At 43.9% G+C, this 20,467-nt stretch overlaps 1 protein-coding gene across 1 annotated transcript in view; it reads left to right on the top strand.

Annotated features, from left to right (window-relative positions):
- The first annotated feature begins 4,371 nt into the window (after nt 1–4,371).
- NUDT3 (nudix hydrolase 3) overlaps nt 4,372–20,467 on the top strand; it is a 105,531-nt gene continuing 89,435 nt past the window's right edge. Inside the window, exon 1 of the mRNA XM_033095127.1 lies at nt 4,372–4,742. Within this exon, the coding sequence (XP_032951018.1) occupies nt 4,644–4,742 (99 nt within the window). The 5' untranslated portion in view covers nt 4,372–4,643. The remainder of the gene's footprint in view (nt 4,743–20,467) is intronic.

Below are 20,467 nucleotides of genomic sequence, written 5' to 3'. Positions count from 1 at the left end.
ATAGAATGGATTCTTTTCAATACTGAAGTCTGAAATGTGAGATTGGCAAGAAACCAATGACAACACTATGTGACAAATAACATGATAAAGCAGGACAAACCCAGGCCAATAGGAGGCATAGAGACAGTTAGGGAGGGCTTCCAGGAGGAGGTGCCTTTTAATCTGAGTTTTGAAGGATAATTTGGCCTCTCTCTGGATGGGAGTGGAGGGACAATGAAGTGTGTGAGGGTCTTGGAAAAAGAGTCCTCCAGACAACAGGGAAGCACGTTCAAGACTTGGAAGGTTGTCTAGAGGTTCAAGAAACTGTAGGTAGTTCAGAATGACTACAGGGTAAGGTTAGCACAGCCAGCTCCAACAGGGTCTTGTATCTCCTGGTAGAATTTGGATTTTAACTTCAAAGCCCTGAGGAACAACTATAGGGTTTTAATCAAGGCCATGACTTAGATCTACATTTGTGAAGGATTCCTCTTGCTGCAGTGGGTGAATGGGATTGAAGGGAGGTCTGGATGGGAACCAGGAAGAGGCAAGAGGGGCAATCCTAATGAAGTAATGTCAGAGGGCAAGGAGGGAAGGGTCTGGGGTTGAGGAGGTCAAGAAGGCAGAAACAATGGTGTTTTATTATCAGCAGGTGGAAGGTAAGAGATACATCAATGACTCCCAGGTTTCTGGCTTAGGCACCTGAAGAGATACCTTACTCTTTACTGTGGTCATAAGGAAACAGGCAACATTTTACATATTAGTCTTTTTTGTACAGGACTTTCAGAGAAGCATTTCAGTGGAATAGTATGTTAATAAGTACAGGGGTTCCCCCCTTATCTGCAGGGTATAAGTTTTAGGACCCCCAGTGGATGCCTGACACCACAGGTAGTACCGAACTCTATATATACTATGTTTTTTCCTATATAGTACAGACATATCTTTTTACTTAACGGAAGCACTTTATGGCTTTTCTTTGGCATATTCAAATTGCCAGTATCACTACAGTAAGTCCTCCCTTAAAGTTGTCGATAGGTTCTGTGACTTTAAGTGAAAAACATATAATGAAAGCATTTTACCATAGGCTAATTGATATAAACAAGAGTTAAGTTCCTTTGGCATCTCAGCAACGTTATGATAGGACGTTATTCAAGAACCTGCTGTATGCTTGCTCTTTGAGGCCATTGTCAAGTAAAGGAAGGGTTACATGAACACAAGCACTGGGGTACCACAAGTTGATCTGATAATCCAGACAGTTACTAAGTGACTAACAGAGGGTAGTGTATGTAGTGTGTAGACACTGGACAAAGGAAAGGCCAGTGCAATTTAAAACTTACGAACTGTTTATTTCTGTAATTTTCTATCTAATGTTTTCCAAACATGGTTGACTATAGGTAACTGAACCTGCGGAAAGCAAAATCACAGATAAGGGGGGACTACTGTATAATTTTTTTTATGAATTTAAATTTAGTATTTACCCATTGTCTTCCAGGAAAGGTTGGGATCCCTTGGTTGTTTCCTGAACAAGGGAAAGTAATTATTACTACTAAGGTAAGGGATCTTGGAGTGATCTTATCGGCTCTTGCAACTAAACAGGCCCATAAAAAGCTGGGGAAGGAATTAGAAACCACCAAAAACCTCCATCCATCTAGTCAATCGACATTTACTGAGCTCTTCTTTTGGACAAGGCCTTGTGCTAGGAGATGGAGATGTGAAGGTAAATGATACAAGACTGCCCTTAAGGAGTTTATAATCTAACTCGCTTACTATCTTCACTCTTGTGGACCGAAACCTGAAATGCCATTTGCAATTCTCTCAACCTTAAGAAAGCGGCATAGTACAGTGTAGCTGCTGGTGTGATTGTACTATAACTTTTCTGTGAAGGCTTTGGCACTAGGCAGTAAGAGCCATAAATATGTTCCTACCCACTGGATCTACCTCTGGGAATTTACGAGGTGTGATCAAACAATACCGTGAATGTTTAAATAAAAAAGAAAATTATTACAGTAAAAGACACATTGCCATTAATCCCCCTCGCTTATCCCATCATTCTTGCCACTTTCTGAAGTGGTTCTGGAAGTCCTCTTTCATGAGTGTCTTCAGTTGCACTGTCGTGGCTGCCTCGATGTCCTGAATCATTTTGACTTTGGGGAAGAACCAGAAGTCACATGGTGCCAGATCAGGTGAATACGGTGGATGAGGACACACCATAATGTTTTTATTTGACATAAATTGCCATATACCAGAAATGATGTGTGACATGGAGCGTTGTCATGATGGAGGATGATTTACAACACACTTTAAAACACACCTCTCAACTGTAGCTCACACCTGACTGACTGCACTGAACAAGTTGAAACTTGTCCCACACTGTTACTAAGGTTCAGTGCACTGCTTCCCGTATTGAAGATCCCTGCCTTTCCATTGGATGCCACTTAGCAGCAGCAGTCACCATATGTTTTGATCACAAAGGAAAGGCTCCATGTCACACATCGCTTCTGGTACAGCAATTTCTGTCAAATAAAAACATTATGGTGCATCTTCATCCACCTCATTCACCGGATCTGGCACCCTGCAACTTTTGGCTCTTCGTTAAAGTCAAAACTACCGTGGAAGGTGAACGTTTTGAATCCATTCAGGACATTGAGGCAGCCACGACAGCGCAACTAAAGACATTCATGAAAGAGGACTTCCAGAACTGCTTCAGAAAGTGGCAAGAACGATGGGATCAGTGTGTTTGAAGCAAGGGGAAGTATTTTGAGGGATTCGTGGCAATGTGTCTTTTACTATAATAATTTTTTTAAATTTAAACATTCACTATATTGTTTGATCACACCTCAAGACAAGGATTTACGTACAGGGATGTTCATTGCTGTTCTAAAGAAACAGAGGATAAAACTTAAGCTTCTAACAATGGGAAAATGATAAAATAATTGATGGTAGAACCCTATGATGGACTATTAGGCAGTAATTAGAAATGGTATTTAAAAAAACTTAATGACGTGGGGGGAAAGACCAGGGGATAAAAGCATGATACAGATCTCTACAGAATGTGCTCAAAGACATCCATGATTTAGTATTTTTAGCTCTCTGTATTTTTCAGATTTTTGACAATGTGCATGTTATAGTATTTTACAGTCAGAACTTTTGTTTTCTCCTTTTTTTTTAAGTTAGAGACATAATAGCAAAGGAGAAAGCCAGAAAGACATGCCAAATGACCGAGATTTTGGGAATTCTGTTATGATGAATGACTGAAATTAACTGAAACGTCAATAATATTAGCTGGAAAGTACTGAGTACCTACTTTGTGCCAGGAGCCAAGTAGGTTTATTATTTCTCTTTCATAAAGGTAAATGATGTAATTGAGATTCCAACCTAGGTTTGTTTGGTTTCAAATTCTGGTCTTTTTTGACTATGTTAAATACAAGCAAATTAAAAAAGGGTATTAAGCAATTCACAGCCAAATCCTACACAGGATTTTCAATATGTTTAGGGCGTCGGCATGACACTAGCTTTGATCTGGGCTGCTAACATTCGGCTGCTTACTCCAGTTTTCCTTGCTCAGGAGTGTCTTGCTGTACATCTTTCCTTGGAGAATCTGTCTGACATCTTCAGTATATACTCACTTACTGCTAAAAACCATGATGCCTTATGATTTGCATTACGTGTGTACATACACAGTCACACACACACACATAGATAGATCTTCCTTTCTGCTCTTCGTGTTTACCTTAAGCGGAAACATGCTTTATTGCACGAATAAAGGATTTCAGGATAAACATTTGTTCTTTCTAATGGACTAGATGACCCCAGCCCATAAGACTTCCACAGCGTCTGGATGTCAGTGAAACGTGCACCATCCTCCCAACGTGGTCCCTCACCCCACTTCCACCCCCCATTATCTGGCCTTTTCAGTACAGTGCTTAATACCAGGCATCTCGGGTTGCACTCTCTATTGCGTTTAATTGCATCCCACTTTTTCTTCCAGACCTTCCCCACACACCCTCCCAGATGGACAAGCAGGGCCAAGGCCCCGTCGGCCTGACCTTGGGTCATCTTCGGCCGCGGACCCGCGATGTGACCTTGGGAAAGTCCCCGCATTCCCTCTCGCGAAGCCGCAAGGCTGGGTAGCCGTGTCTCCACCCAGGCCGTTCCTTAGCGGGGCGGAGCAGCCCGGCTCCCGCATCCCTTTCTCCTCCGCGCGCACCCCACCAACCCCACCCCTACGCTCCTGGCGTAGCGGCCGGCTCGAGTCGCTCGGTCCTCTCGAGACGCTCGTTACGCCGCGCGGACAGGGAGGTCGCGATTCCCGAACGCAGCCTGCGCTTCGAGCGCGTGGCCGTCCCGCAGGCCCGCGCGGCCTTACGCCGCTGACGCAGCGTGCCCAAGATGGCGGCGCGGTCGTCGTCGGGGGTGGCAGCGGTAGAGGGGGCGGCGGCCGTGGCGGCGGCGGGGACGGCAGCTGTGACAGCGGCGGCAGCGCGGGGCCTGGGACGGGGAGAATGAGGCCGCGGCGGACCAGCGGCAGAGCCTCGTAGCGGATAAGCAGCTCTCCCTCCCTGTTTCCCTTGGCCGAGTCAGGGGCGCGCGCGCGCGCGGCCGTCTGGAGCGGGCTCCCCACCCTCTACTCCCGCGACCCGCACAGTACCCCCACCCGGGCCCTGAGGATGATGAAGCTCAAGTCGAATCAGACCCGTACCTATGACGGCGACGGCTACAAGAAGCGGGCCGCGTGCCTGTGTTTCCGCAGCGAGAGCGAGGAAGAGGTGAGGCGCCGGCCGGGGTCGGCGGCCGCCGGGAGACTAGGCGCGGGGGCGCGGCCACCCGCGGACGGTGTGCGGGGGCTGCGGGAAGGACCTCTCGGCTCGGCCTGAATGAAGTTCCGACAGAATTTCCTTCGGCGAAGATGAGGGGGAAGGAAAAAGGACGGTGGGCGGAGGGAAGTGGGTCTGAGAGTGGCCGTTTGGCACCGGCCGGGCCGAGAGGCATGCCAGCCTGCAGCCGGGACACTTCAGAGCCGGCTGCCTGTCATTCGGGAGTGTAGCCGCGGGGAGAAGGCAGTGGGTGGGGAAGAGTGTGTGGCTTTCGGTCCTGGCCTCCAGCTTTGGATCCAGGAAGGGCAGCTCCGCACTTGTCAGCCCAGCACATGTGTGGAGAGGCCGCCGTGCACGAGGCGCAGGCCGCCCCTTTGTGGCAGAGAAATAGTCCACTTCGTTGGCAGCTTTGGGGTTTACCGAGGGATTATGTGTGTCTGTGAGCCCAAGGCGGGCAGGTTTTAGGAAGATTTAGGGCGTTGTGCAAAAGCCAGAGCCAGTTGTTTATTTTACAGTGCGCTGGGTAGCCCTTTTGGTGTAGCCTGATAAGAAAGTACATTTGATAAGATAATCTTTGGGCTGAAATTTTTTCATTTTAATTGGGGTATTTAAGACCTTTGTGGTATTTAAGATGTTTAAAAGTGGTATTTAAGGTCTTTGTCCTGACATGCCTCCCCTGCCCTATAGGAACACCCTTAGGATTAAATTTGCTAGCAAAGTGGAAATGCTTCGAATCCGTTTTGGGTTTTTTTTTTTTGCATAGGGTACTTAAAAAAAAGAATCTCAGCTTCTCAAAGCCGGTTCTATGGTGATAACAGGGAATTCCGAGAAGAAACATGTTTTGTAAAAAGAATAGCGCTTTGGAAATTAATAAGATGCCTGTGGGAACGCATTTCTCTCGTGTGCATGGTGGTAAGATGGCAGTTAAACTGGAAACAATGAAGGACAGTGAAATGCAATATGTTATAGTCAGGCATTCAGCAGTGGGCTACGGTGGAAGGACTGCAAGGACAGTGTAGCGTGTTGAAATGGGGGGAAAGGAATTTGACCCGTTAGTTATAAAAAGAAGCTGTGATGAAACGGACAGATGGATTGGCAGGAGTATCTGTCCAGAGATATTTAGGAGGAAGTGGGAATTTAAATTATTGCCTGAAAAAAAGTTAATAAAGCACTAATTGTGCTGTTGGGGGGGGGTCGTGAGTGTTCCTTTTCAGCAAAACAGAAGGAGCCAGATTTGGAAATGTATACTTTGTGTCCTAGCGTATGTTGTAAATGTCCCCCAAAACAGATGCATTGTAATAGGAGCACCAAGCAGGACCATGCTGTAAATTGTGTCATTTTGGAATACATATTTGAGTAAAGTAAAATTATTGGCGGTGTTTACTGCTCCAGAGGCTTTGTTCTTTTCATTATTGTATCATATACTATAGGAAATCAGATGGAATCACAGGCTGTTAACTGGAGGGAAAACTAATTAGCATAATAATGTCTTACCACAGTACTACGGTTAAGTCAGTGAGCGCCCCAATTATAAGTAGAAAAGTATATAATTTAGTTGTATGAAAGATGCAAGACTTTATTTGGTAAGAAAAAAATCATACTAGAAATTGAGAACAAATGAGCATTTTGGATAAATTGAAAACTCTTTATAGATCATAAGCAAACTAACGAAGACTCGATTTTCCATTTTCTGTTAAAATTTTATTATGTATTGACATTAGCAATATTACTGTTAATATATTTGACTGATCATGGAGTTTCCTCTACTGAATTTCTTTTTGAACATTGGTTAATAAGCAGAAGATTCAAGCAAATCTTTAATTACAGATTCAGTGGATGTTACCGCTGAAGCCTAGGGAGAAAAAGAAAATGAATGAAATGGGTCCATTTTAGACTTGTACAGTTCAATTAAACAAGTGAGCCTACTGTGGGTGCAGCACTCTGTAATGTGGGATTTAAAGATGAACATCCCTCCCTGCCCAAAAAAGTTGAATAGTTTTTGATGAGATCCCTTAATTGGGAGAGATTTTGGACCAGAAATAATCTCGAGGGTGCTGCTCAACAGATTATGTAATTGTGTTGGATGGGAAGAATTTGTTAGTTCCAGGAGAACTTTTACGTTCTTGATAGAAGTGCTAGAAGCTGGAAGTATTAGTTGCCACACATTGTGGGGAAAGTGAAATTCAAACTCAATAGGATATTCAACCCAATTTTATTTTTTAATGGGCACTAATGGCTTTAATCAAGATAGAATAGTTTACAGAATATTATTAGCATAAATAGGACTCTGATTTACAAATTTAATTGGTGTCAGGAAGCATACGTACAATTTAAAGAAAAAGAGATGGAAAATATTAGCAGATATTTCAGCCCCAGAAAATTTTATTTATAGGCCAACAGTGATAGCAGCTGAACTACTGATCCAGGTTAGGAAGTGTGAACATACTCAGCAAGTTTACTGAGCAAGTTTGTTGAGCACGCACTGTCAGGTTTTGTGATAACAGTTACGAAGGAGACAGACAGGCAGGGAGCTTAGAGTCTGGTGGATGAGATGGAGGAGTAAACAGACCCAGCAACATGATGAAAAGGAGAGTTTCCTTTCCTTCAAACCTCTGGCTGCTTTTCCTGCTGATAAACAAGAAACCACAGCAGGAAATTCCCCCCACTTACAAGTTTTACTAATTGTGCTGGACATTTTGATAAATTAAAATCTTTAAGTTTGGGGTGTTTATGATAACTACCATTTATTAACAGTACTTTGAACCTGATGTACAGTGAACATTCTCTTACTCAGCCCACGCTTGAACCAACTTGGTGAACCGATCGCTTGACTCTGAGAGTCCCTGGGCCTGATATATTTCCAATTCCAACCTTGTGGCCTCCCAGCCAGTCATTACAAAGAGTCAGTTATGTTTATTTCTGTATCTGTTCTTGTTCATGGTATTTGTTATTGTAATTATCCAGTGTAATTAAATATGATGTAAGCTAGTGAGATTTGAATTAAAAAAGGATGATGGTGTAAGTATTTCAAATGCTTTGGAATGACTCAATAATTTCAAGTCACTAAAAGAAATTACTGCTCAATTATATGGATAAGCAAACTGAAAAAGATAGGGAGGGGGTCTTAAAAGTCTGGAAGGACTCTGCGCATAGATCACTTCATGAATGTTTAGGTTTTTGCTTTTCTTTATAGAACTGGAAAATGTACGATAGAGCTGGTCATGTACGATGAATGTGGCACATGCGAGAAAGACAACTTGCAGTTCAGCAATAAATGCACACTCAGGACAAAATCTTGGACTTACAAAGATTAGCAAATGAATATACATTTATATTAGTAATATGCTGTGTCTTCCAATTAATACTTTGCCACAAACTGTAGAAGACTGAAACTTCTCACGATTCTATTGCACTATGTTGGGCAATAGGACGTTCGTCTTTGTCGTATTACTCAACTTGGGCTCCTACAGCCCTTCCAGGGAGGGTTCCCCCTCCCCACTCCTGTCCGTTTTTGGAGCTTCTGTGACGGCAGCAAGTGAGAGATACGAGGAATGGGATTGCTTGTACTGCACCCTCCCCAGAGTGGGGTGGGTAATTGTAACACAGGCATTTTAGACAGTTGAAATAGCTAATAGAGTGGTATACGCACTTAGAAATGCCAGTGGTGCAGACCATATACCAGATGACATCACAGTACCTGGGCAAGTTAAAGCTGCTCCTACAGGATCTGTTGGTAGCTTGGGGGGAAAGTGAGTGCTGATAGGGTCATCTCAGTTAGCTTTCCCGGCGCACTCAAACTTTAAAGAGGAAGGACGAAACTGTCCGTAAGTGTTGGGTTTGTTGAACTGGCTGCTCCATCAGAAGCCCTGCGGCTCTTGGCAAGGGGCTGCTCTTCTCGTTGTCTCACATCCTTGAGCTCACGAAGTTGGGTGGGAAGATGATTGAGATCGAAGATCCTCAGTAGGCAGAGACTGGTGGCCTGTGTGTCAGTAGAAATGCCACAGCGGAGCATGTCACTGCAGACCACACCTTGCTTCAGCGGAAGGATGTCACTGCAAACCATACCTTGCTTCAGGCTCAGGAGAGGGGAGTCAGGTACAGGTGGCAGCCCCAGAGGTGATAAGCATGACGAGGGGCTTCCAGTAGGTCCCAGGCGGGTCGGGTAGTCCTTTTGTAGTCTGTCTTGGTCATTTGTTGTCCAGTATTACATTGCTCTAAGACCTTACAGGTGCATTGACCAGTCGTCTGACTGGACGTTTCTGCCCCTCATTTTCCTCAGTCTTTCCTGGAGGCTTTGTGTGTATGTGCGCTTTCCTGTGTGCCTGCTTAATAATCCTGGTTAGTCAGCTCAACTGCTATTACCTCCCGTTCTACCAGCTTCCCCATATGTGAAGTCTGGTCTGAAATCATGCTGCACTCTCCTTTCATCTTTTCCATGCCTTGCCCTAATGTTATTTGTTTTGGGGTGATTCTCATTTCACAATACATACAGTGTTGTGTATCTACTGTGTATGAAGCAATCTGTACTTTTCTTCATCACTTAGTACAAAAGGGAAGGACCCTTGTTCAAGAATATGTTTGTTCATTCGTTCAGCACATGTGTTTTGAGAGCCCTGCTATGAACTAGTCTCTGTGCAAGTCATGGGAATACAAAGACAAGTAAGATGGGTCCCTCAGAAAGCCGCCCCCTCTGCCTGCTCTGCCCGGTCTGTGCTCCTCCCCTCCGCCTACCTAGCGACCTCACTCCTCCACTTGTCTGTCTTTCCAGCTTCGTCGCCTTGCCTTCCCTACACCATCATTCCCAGGTAAACAGGCTACCATATTTACCATCTTAAAAAACATGCTCCCTTGATCCTAGATTCCGTCCTGCTACCACCCCTTTTTTCTCTTTCCCTGTACTTGCTGACTCCACTTCCCCCTTTCCCATTCTCTCTTGAACTCATTCTAGTTAGGCCCTCATTTCTATGATCTGCGAAAGCCACTCTTCAGGATAACGTACAAGTTACCAAATCCAGCGGCCAGTTCTCAATCCTCATGTTACCTAATCATTCCTTCCTTCCTGAAACACTTTCCTCATCTTGCTTCGAGGGCATCTCTAGTTCTTCCCTCCCTTTTTGGTTGCTTTTTCTTCCTACTGTTATATTCCTCCTCGTTTTCCTGCAGTGCACAACACGGCACAATCTTTGAACCTCCCCCTATACACCCAACACACACTCACGCAGGAGGTGACCTCATGCAATCCCCTCTTTAAATACCATGTTTATATGGGTTCCTTTCATATGTCTATTTTTAGCCCTGATTTCTCTCTTGAAATCAAGACTTGTGTATCCTGCAATCTACTCAGTATTTCCAGCCGGATATCTGAGAGGCATCTCCAAATGCCCAAACTGAATTGTTTCCATCTTGCAAAACACAAACAGCAGCGAAAGCCCACTTCTCCCCCCACTGGCCCTCTCTCAGTAAGTGAAATCTCCGTGCTAGCAGTGGCTCACGTTAGCAACCTTGAAGTCATCCTTGACTTCTCCCTTCTCATACCCCCATCTGATCTGAGGACAAATTCTCAATCACTTTATCTCTTCAGCCTCGACCGTGCTTTTCCAGCCTAAGCCATTCTTCCCTCTTCCCTGGACTAGCGCTGCCTCTTCCTAACTGGTCTCCCTGCTTCTGGCCGTACTCCCCTAGTTTTCTCTACCACAGACAGCTGCTGGAGGGATTCTTCAAACAGAAGTCAGACCATGTCACGCCTCTGCTCCAGGGGTGTCTCAGGAAATCCACAGTCTTACCCGTGATCTCCAAGGCTCTTGTCTGGATGGTCTGGCCCTCTGCCATGGCTCTGACCTCGTCTCTTACCCCTCTGGCTCTTACTCATCACTATCTTCCAGTCACACTGGCCTCTGTGCTGTTTGCTTCCTCTATTACCTGCATGACTTGCTCCCTCACTTGAGGTCTTTGCTTAATTTTCACCTTATGGGACAGCTCTTTGGTAATCAGCCTATATAAAATGACACTAGTCCATTGTCACTGTGTGTCTCTTATGCCTTTTTTCTTGGCAGCATGTATCACTACCAGACGTACTATGTATTCATTTGTTTATTGCCTGTTTCCTCTCACGAGAATGCAAGCTAATCCATGAGGATGGGGATTTTGTCTGTTTTTTCTGTTTTATTCACTCCGGTATCCTCAGTGCTTGGAACTTGGTAGATGCTCAGTATTATTTGTTGACTGTGTGAATGAATGACTGGAAGAATGAACACATAGTCCCTGCTTTCACGACGCTTACAGTCTCGTGGAAGAGCTGAAAGTAGCCAAAATACACCAAATGCTAGTGTATACCAATAATGTGTTGATAAATACCGTGTTTCCCCCAAAATAAGACCTAGCCGGACAATCAGCTCTAATGCGTCTTTTGGAGCAAAAATTAATGTAAGACCTGGTGTTATTTTACTATAATGTAAGACCAGGTTTTATATAATATATGATATATAATATAATACCGGGTCTTATATTAATGTTTGCTCCAAAAGACGCATTAGAGCCGATTGTCCGGCTAGGTCTTATTTTCGGGGAAACACAGTATGTTTCAGGGAAGTCTCCCAGCTCTTTCCTTGTTTCCGGTGTCTTAGTGACAGGATGTTTGATGATCTTGTGTATCAGCCCAACAGGAATATATGTGTATTTGGTTGTAAATCTTTTCTGAATCTTAGTGGGTCATCCTATGACAGGACACAAGATTTCTTTTAGATGCTGACCTTGGAAGCCTGTGCCATCTCGCAGGATTTGTGTTAGTTGATCCCCAACCCTAGTGGTACAGTACCTTAGGGAGAAGGATTTCATTTTGCTGATAGCCTGGAACGTTTTCTTGTTAACTAAATAAACCAACAAACTACAATCAAGTACATAGTGGATTCTGTTTGAATGACTTGTCCATAGTGGTTCATAGTCAAAAATATCTGTCAAGTCTGGATTCTAAAGTTTAGTTAATATTAGACTAGTAATTAGAAGGTGAAGGTGGAGAGAGATGGTCATAAAATTTTCCTGTCATCATCATTTTGTTCTTTAGGTCAAAGTGAAAGAAACATGATGTAAAGTTTGTGCGTGCTGAGTCTTGAAGCATATGAGTTATGGTGGGTAACATATGAAACAGAACAAAGGGACCATCATAGGCAAACAAGATAAATGTGGATAAAAGAAAAATAAGGCATTGAATTTGGAAAGAAAGTCCTCAAAGTTAAATTTTAGTAACAAAACATACATACCCGAACTCAACTTTCTGAGTAAAATCCTCTCAACACCCAATAAAAAACTTCCTTGAATCCAGTTTCAGAATTTCTGCCCTAAAAGTAACGTGGAAGCGGCTCAAGAACGTTCACGATATTTTTCCCAGCCTTCCTGAAGCCTTTGCTTTCTGACCTTTTAAATAAGGGAAACGTTCATTCAGTTACTCATTCCTTCTGCAGACCTGTACTGAGTGCCTGCTGCTGGGCCACACTCTTCTGGGGACACAGTGGTGAACGTGGCAGAACGGACGCCCGCACTCTTGTGGGACATTTACTAGAAATGCAGGGAGAGGACGGTAAATGAGCAAAAACACCAGTGAACTTGATTTTAGGCAGCAGTGGGGGCTGGGCAGGAAATAAATGTCTGATATGGGTGTGGGGGGGTTGGCAAAGTTTGATTGGGTGATTCCTGAATGGTTAGGCAGAGGGAAGAGCAATTACTGGGGCCCCAAGTGAGGAAAGAGCTTGTCAAGGAGAAAAAACAGGAAGCTGGCCAGCGTAGCTGGAGGGCAGAGTCTGGGAGAGTGGTGGGAGATTCCAACGGGGGGAGGGAACCAGGTCCTGGGGGGCCTTGTGACCCTTCCAGTTTTCCTGCTTCTCCTTCAGTCTGCCCTGCCTCTGTCACTTAAAGCACGCCAGCAAAACAAACCAGTAAGATTTCATGAAGCCACCTTCTTTCCTTTGAATGTGAGGGGTAGAAGTGAATAGGATGGTGAGAGTTTATTAGAAAAAGCTGTTAATGTACAAGTGGCGATAAAAGAAAGTACTATAATCGTTTTAAGAGATAGGTCTGAAAGGACCCAAAGAAAAGACCCTAAAGTTTCTTTACACTCTTCTTACGGTAGTTTAGTCAGACAGACTATTTTGAATAGGTAATAAATGCATACAGTACAAGATTCAAAAGGTACAAAGGATACAGAGTGAAAGGTTAATCTCCTCCCCACGTCTTCCCTAGCCACCCAATTCCTAGATTCGCCCTAGATTCTTGTAGAGATTTTGTGTGTGTGTAACCGTCTATTGCACATTAATCAAGTAGTTAGCTTGTAAAAGTTAGTACTGTCGTGCATTGCAAACAAAAGATTGGGGAGCATTTTTTGTTTAATAGAACAAAGATATGCCGATTTTTCCTAGAAATGTGTTTGTACCGGGCCACTTGAGTACTTAACAGTTTTCCACGTTACCTAGTTTTTATTGAAGTTCGGTTACCTTAAGTGCCAGGGATCCTTCTAGTGTGGGGAATTACGTGTGTGCGCGCGTGCGTGTGTGCGCGCGTGCGTGTGTGCGCGCGTGCGTGTGTGCAGTTCTTGTGAGGCTGAGGATGAACACATCCTCAGCTGTGGGCTGCATGTGTGTCAGGAGAGTACAGTGGTGTAGCAGCTACTTGCCTAACTGGCCTTCAAGCTCCTGAAACGCAACTCAGCAGTTGTCTAGGTCAGACAGGGTTTGCTGCTTTCTTACCAGTCTCATTGTTTGCTCAGAGTTGACCTTTTAAGCCAAAGTGTTATACCTTCCTTCTCAAGGTAATATAAGTGCCTAAACTTGGTAGGAAGCTGTTTACTTTAGCCATGTGCCTTTGCCCCCAGCTGCGGAATGGGGGCAGATAGAACTCCGAGTGGAATTGTGGCTTGTCAGCTTCTCCTGAGGCAGACCATGCCTTATACTTCTTTTCTATATCTTCCCACCAGTCCCCCCAAATACCAGAGATGGTTGTGGGGAAACTTGACTGAAAAAGATCAGCAGAGTGCAACCTCCTTATTTAATTTGAAATAGAAAAAAATGCTAGAATGATACACCTATATTCAAATATGAGCACCAAAAGTATTTGCAAAGCAAACATGAGTGCTTTTGTTCTTTCCTTTTTTTTTTTTTTTAACATTTTATCATTTAAATTGTGTGTGCTGCAGCTTCTTTCTTAGTGCAGTTAGCCAAAAGTGGACTGTTTTTGCAAATCTGACTACGTATCTGAGGCATGGTAAGATCATGCTTCTTTGTGTGCTTTAAAAAATATATTTAAAAAAATACTTAAAAAAAATCTTAGACAATTTTGGATGCTTTTTAACGCATTTTCAAAATTGGAAATTAAAAACTCAAGTGTCATAAAACAGGATCTTATATTGATGTATTTTGTGAGCACAGATAAAGAGAACGAATTTCTACTATGTAAAAATATTATTACAGAAAGAATAAAAATTGAAATCTAAAGCAAATAGAAACAAACTGTTATAAAGAGAAGGCAAGACTATTATAAACATATAAAAGGAAATGATCCCTTAAATATACTTTCTTTGTGTGAGGTGTGATCAAACAATACAGTGAATGTTTAAGTAAAAAAAAATTTATTGCAGTAAAAGACATTGCCATGAATCCCCCTCAAAATATTCCCCCTCTCTTCGAACACACTTATCCCATCATTCTTGCCACTTTCTGAAGAGGTTCTGGAAGTCCTCTTTCGTGAGTGTCTTTAGTTGTGCTGTCGTTGCTGCCTCAAAACGTTTATCTTTCATGGTCATTTTGACTTTGTGGAAAAGCCAGAAGTCATATGATGCCAGATCTGGTGAAAAAGGTGGATGAGGACACACCGTAATGCTTTTACTTGACAGATGTTGCTGTACCAGAAGCGATGTGTGACACAGAGTCTTTCTGTTGTGATCAAAACATACGGTGAATGCTGCTGCCATGCCATCCAACAGAAAGGCGGTGCTCTTCAATACGGGAAGCGGCGTGTGGAACCTTAGTAACAGTGTGTGACAAGTTTCAGCTTGTTTGGTGCAGTCGGGTATGAGCTACAGTTAGAGAAGGTGTGTTTTGAGGTGTGCCATAAATCATCCTCCATCATGACAATGCTCTGGGTCACACATCGATGCTGGTACAACAATTTCTGTCAAATATATATATAAAAACATTACATTGTGTCCTCATCCACCTTATTCACCGGATCTGGCACCGTGCAACTTCTGGCTCTTCCCCAAAGTTAAAATGATTCAGGACATAGAGGCAGCCACAACAGCACAACTAAAGACACTCATGAAAGAGGACTTCCAAAACGGCTTCAGAAAGTGGCAAGAGTGATGGGATAAATGTGTTCAAAGCGAGGGGGAGTATTATGAGGGAGATTAATGGCAATGTGTCTTTTACTGTAATAATTTTTTTTAAATTAAAACATGCACTGTATTTTTTTTATCACACCACCTCATATATAGTTACTTGATCTCTTTGTTCATAAAACAGAAAGGTCCTTTTAAAGAACTGCCTGAAAATTCTGTGGGTCAGTTTAACAGTTTTCTGGTCTATAAGAGCAGCTTAGCAATGAGGAACAGAAATTGATACGAACGCAGACATACAGTGCTTCTACTTCTATTAAAAGGAGGGAGAATAGTGATTTTTTAAAAATATTTAGGAATCGTAATAAAATATGCTTTAAGAGAAGTTATATGCTTTTATAAAACACTTTATGAGTAACTTGAACTAATATATTTTAAATAATTGGAACTTTGATTATTTAATGTTTACGTTTGCTTTCTCTTTGCAGAAACGACTTGGTTGCTAGACTTAGAGTCCGTCATTTACTGAGTGTACTGAGCCCTGACTCAGACCTTTTACACCTATCCTGCGGTGCTGATTTCTTGCTGGGACGTTTTGCAGTTTTGGTAGACTGTCTTTAATAATAAGACAAAACTTACAGGTTTTTTTTGTTTTGTTTTATTTTTTAATGTTACATACCTTTTTTTAAAAAAATTTTTATTGGGGAATATTGGGGTATAGTGTGTTTTTCCAGGACCCATCAGCTCCATGTCAAGTCATTTTCAATCTATTTGTGGAGGGCGCAGCTCACTGTCCCATGTAGGAATCGCACTGGCGACCTTGGTGTTATGAGCCCTGTGCTCTAACCACTGAGCCAGCCTGCCACCCACTGGCGGCTCAACTCCAAGCTCAAGCCGTTGTTTCTCACTGGCCCATTTGGGAATTGAACCAGTAACATTGGTTTTATGAGCACTGTGCTCTAACCACTGTGCAACCGGCCACCAAAACTTACAGAGTTTTATTGGTAAAATGAGTTAGAAAAATACCCAGTTTCTGTGTGTAATAATTGTATTGCTATGATATTTTCATAGGTTCAGCTACTATTTAATAAGGAGCCAGCTGGGGATCATTATCCTGCCAAGCGCTATGAGTGATTTTTCTTTCAAGAGGAATTTTTTTTATTGAAGTAATTATGGTATCCATAAAGAATACTTCAAACTGAGGAGTTTGAGATGTGTAGAATGCAGAATTAGAGCTCTCGAGGAGCTTTAAACTGTTGGCAAGGTGCAGTTTAGAGTGTAAAATAATTAGGAAATTGATGGAAAGGAGTGTGTTTGGGAATTTGGAGGCGTCTGAGGGTGCGCTGGAGTGTCGGGCAGTTTATGGAGCGCGGGGCTACGCGTGCGTGTCTTGGTTGGATTTACACAGCGGACGGAGACGATTCCAGGGGGAAGACGTTGGGCCTGGTAGCCCATGGAAAGTCGGAGGCCTGGATGGATAGCCTTGGGAAGCCTGTGTGTCTTAGTGCTGTGAGGACCACCAATTGATGGTTTATGGCTTTGTTTGGGCAGCAAGATGATTAAAGAATTTTTACAAATTAGTTGCTAACATTTTAATATTGAAAATTTTCAGTAAGAAACCTGGTCTTTAGGTTTCTCTAGACAAGTCAGGCAATCTGGCAGCACTGGGCCGACATCCGTATGTAGCGACTAGCCAGAGCTGAGTGGGGCGCCCTCGGCGGTGTTCACTCCTCCTGGGTTGGCCCCACTTCTCCCGCTGCCGCCATACTGGGCCCAGTGTCAGCTGCCATTCATTATAGTGGTCGAGGTGTCACTGCCTTTTTAAGGTAAAGTTAAGAGGAAGGGCAGATGTTTCTTGTACCCTTGCAAATTTCCCAAGTGGGAAGGTGGAAGAAGAAAAAGGCTACATGTTTCAAGAAAAATGGGTGAGTGCTTCTTTCTTTCTGGAGATGAAAATATTCTACCTCCTTACTCTGGAAACATGGTATGTTTGTGTCTGCATAGTCTGACTGATTTCACATACTTAGGCCCTGTCATGGGGGGGTCTCAGCTCCTGCTCCCCACATAAGAACGCAGGACATGGTGAGGCCAAAAAGGAACACCCACAGAGCCATAGATGGGGGAGTCATACCACTATAGTTTTGCTGGCGGCTGAGCTGGAGACACAGGAGGCAGGAGCCACACGATCTGCAACCCACCATTCATGCTTGCGAACCCCACTTGTTAACCGCAATCCATTGTCTGCTTCTCTGCCACCCAGCCAACCCCTTCACGTAGCCACGGCAGTTATATCAGTGGCTAATGGCTAACCGGCAACAGCTGACGGCCACCCAGCCACACCTGATGGCCATCTAATCAAGCCCGCACCCTTCCACGTGAGGCTGAGAGCCTGGAAACTGCTCTCTGGGACTCTGTCCCCACAGGCCCCCTGCTGAGTCCCCAGAGGGTGGCATTTGAGTTTTGATGTCTGTAGTGGTCAAGAGCTCGGGCCCCGGAGTCACACAGACCTGGGGGAGCCCTGGCTCTTACACTCACTAGCTTGGTGGTCTTGAGCCAATTACATGATTTTGCCTCATTTTTCTTGTGAAATGGAGACAATAATAGTACCTCCCTATTTCATTGTATTGTTGGAAGGTTAAGTGAAGTCAATATATAGAACACAGCCCAGTGCCTGGCACATGTAAGCATTCAGTGCCCGCTGTGTAAAGATCAAGCTGGGAAAAAGGCAATTTCTAGCTTCATTGCAACTTGGACTCACGGTAAGAAGGTTATAGGAATTTCCGGGCCCCAGTCTTTTGTGTTAGTTAATTCAGCTAGTGCTTCTTGAGCAGAAGGCAGTGTGCTGTGTTCTAGGGAACGAGGCCGACGCAGCCCCTGCCTTCATGTTGCGTACAGTCAGGCAGTGGAGATAGGTAAGTGAACCAACAATTGCCGTACAGTGATACCTAAAGGAGAGCTGCCAATGGGGTGGTTCCGTGGTTCTCTGGTTTCCTCTTTGAGGACAGTTGGGTATGAGGAGAGGACCAGACGGGCAGGGGGCTTGGTGATGACGGGCCCTGCTCATAGGAGCGTGGCCCCATGAGGCATGCGCCAGCCCTCCTCTGCCTTCCCTCAGACCATCGTCATTTATAGGGCACCTGCCACCCGTTAGCCATGCGCAAGGCTGGCAGAAAAAAGGGCAAGAGAAGCCTTTCTCTGGATAAAGAAAGCTCTTGCTCTCTGCCTGCCTCCCAGCTCTGCCCCCAGTCTTTGCTGGGAGAAGAGAAATTAAGAAAGTCCAGCCCAAGCCCGTGTCTGGAAGAGGGATAAAGACACTTCTCCTCACACCCAGGGATTGGAAAACAAGAAGGCCTATAGAGCACCCTAGTTTGAACCTTGGAGCTGCCTCAGAAACAGGAAAACCCTTCAAAATTTCATTTCCTTTTTACTTCATGATAGTAATACTACATACCATTAAAAATTAGTACTTTGTTCCATGTCTAAGAAATTATTTTACATGCATAAAAGAAAAATGATTTAACAACTTGTATTTTATTTAAAACAATCCCTATGGATTGCTTTTATAATAAAACTTTTTTTTTTTTAACTAGAAATACAGAGCTGTGGGAGAAAGAAGAGGGGAAATGAATTCTTCTTGGGTTTCGTAAGGTGTGTGACTGGGAAGGACTTGGCGGAGGATTTGATGAAGGGACTTAGGGAGGGTACGCTGAGGTCAGGCCGGGCAGGAGAGGCCATGGGCAGTGAGGCCATCACGTCCCCAGGGGAGCCTCTGGAGAAGAGTTTGGGTGGCTTTGGGGCAGGGATTTGGAGAGTACTGAATGAGTTTTCTGGCAGAAAATCAGAGCGCATAGAACAATGTTTCTGGAAAGTAGTTCTCTGAATAATTTGGGAAGTGGGTGTGCCTGTGGGAAGAGAGATAAGTGTTTATTATTTCTAGGGTCTCTGGCTGATTCCTCCTTAGGGTAATCTGTCCTTTTCGGAGAAAGCTCTTGGAGAAGATGAAGGGCCCACCCTCCACCCAGAAACTGAATGGACCAGTGTGCTAGCTCCCTTCTCCAGTGTGCCCATGTGTGGGACTCAGGCTCCACGAGTCCTGGGCTGGGGGCGGTGGTTCACTCTGTGGTTTTGCTGCTGGCCCTGGAATGCCCTTGTTGTGGGCCAAGTGTGGCCCTCTAGACCCTCCACTCCAGTTTTCTGAGCCTTTGATATTTCTTTCAGTACATTCCTTTTGTCTACAGATGGCCAGACTTCGTGTCTGTTGGTGTGTAACCCAAGAACCCTGCCTAATATACCCTCTGGGTAGTTTTATAGGTAACTTCCTCACTAATCCACTGTGCCAGAAGAAATGTATGTATGTTGAGTCAGATTTATTTATGTATTTTGTGGGAGAGCTTTTTTATTCTATTTATGAAGCAGGCTTTAACATTGTGTGTGTGTGTGTTAAAAATTTCTTCATGTTAAAGTTTGTAATATTGATTTTAAATAGTCCAAAAAGTCCAGTCAGATTAGAGCAGATGTAACTAACACTAACGCGGATTGATCTTTTAATGAAATGCATGCCGGCATCATCAGACCCTCTCCACGCTTGATGCTTATAGTTTCTCTTTTTAGAATTGCACTAAAGAGTATTTGAGAATGTGTGAATTTTTAATATTTTAAACCTGGTGGGTGTCAAGGTGCAGGTAAAAAATGAATTTTAAAAATACGAGTTTATGAAAATTGTAAGATGCTTCTTAAAACACACATCGTGTAGTCTCTAAGTTCTGTTTTGGTTAACAGGAATTTATAGAGGCCTTCTTTATACAAAGCACTGTTCTAGGTGCAGTGATGGTTTTAAAACTGTATTGTTCTCTGCTTTCCAGGAAGAATGACTTTCTAAAATAATGAATTAATTTCCTTTAGCCATTTTAGTACAATTGAACAAGTAGCTACTATGTGTCCTGTGTGGGGTCATGTAGAAAAATTGAAGAGGCAGGACTTAATTATGTGGAACAATTAGAAAAATGTAGAGAGGCCATGCTTTGGAGGTACTTCATGTTGGAGACAAAATACTACAGTACTCAGTCTAGAGCTGCAGGAAATGGGTAGGATTTAGATAGTTAGGAAGGAGGGAAAGGGTGTGTTGGGAGAAGAGGACCCATCATTGAGGGTGGGAATGAGCTCTGAGCACAGGAGCCTGGTGTGGCGGGGCAGGAGATGGCGAGGGGGGAGAGGGGGCGGAGCTGAGCGTACAGACCTGACTTTCAGAGGATGAGGAGTTTGGGTTTGATCCCTCAGTGGGGAACTATGTCCTTCAAAAGGTTGTGAAAAGGCTTGTTTGAGAGTGGAATGCAGGATAAGGATAAGCTTGATGGACTTG

The sequence above is a fragment of the Rhinolophus ferrumequinum genome, chromosome 3, assembly GCF_004115265.2.
Source record: "Rhinolophus ferrumequinum isolate MPI-CBG mRhiFer1 chromosome 3, mRhiFer1_v1.p, whole genome shotgun sequence".
Taxonomy (NCBI): domain Eukaryota; kingdom Metazoa; phylum Chordata; class Mammalia; order Chiroptera; family Rhinolophidae; genus Rhinolophus; species Rhinolophus ferrumequinum.
This window is presented reverse-complemented; position numbering and strand designations above follow the sequence as displayed.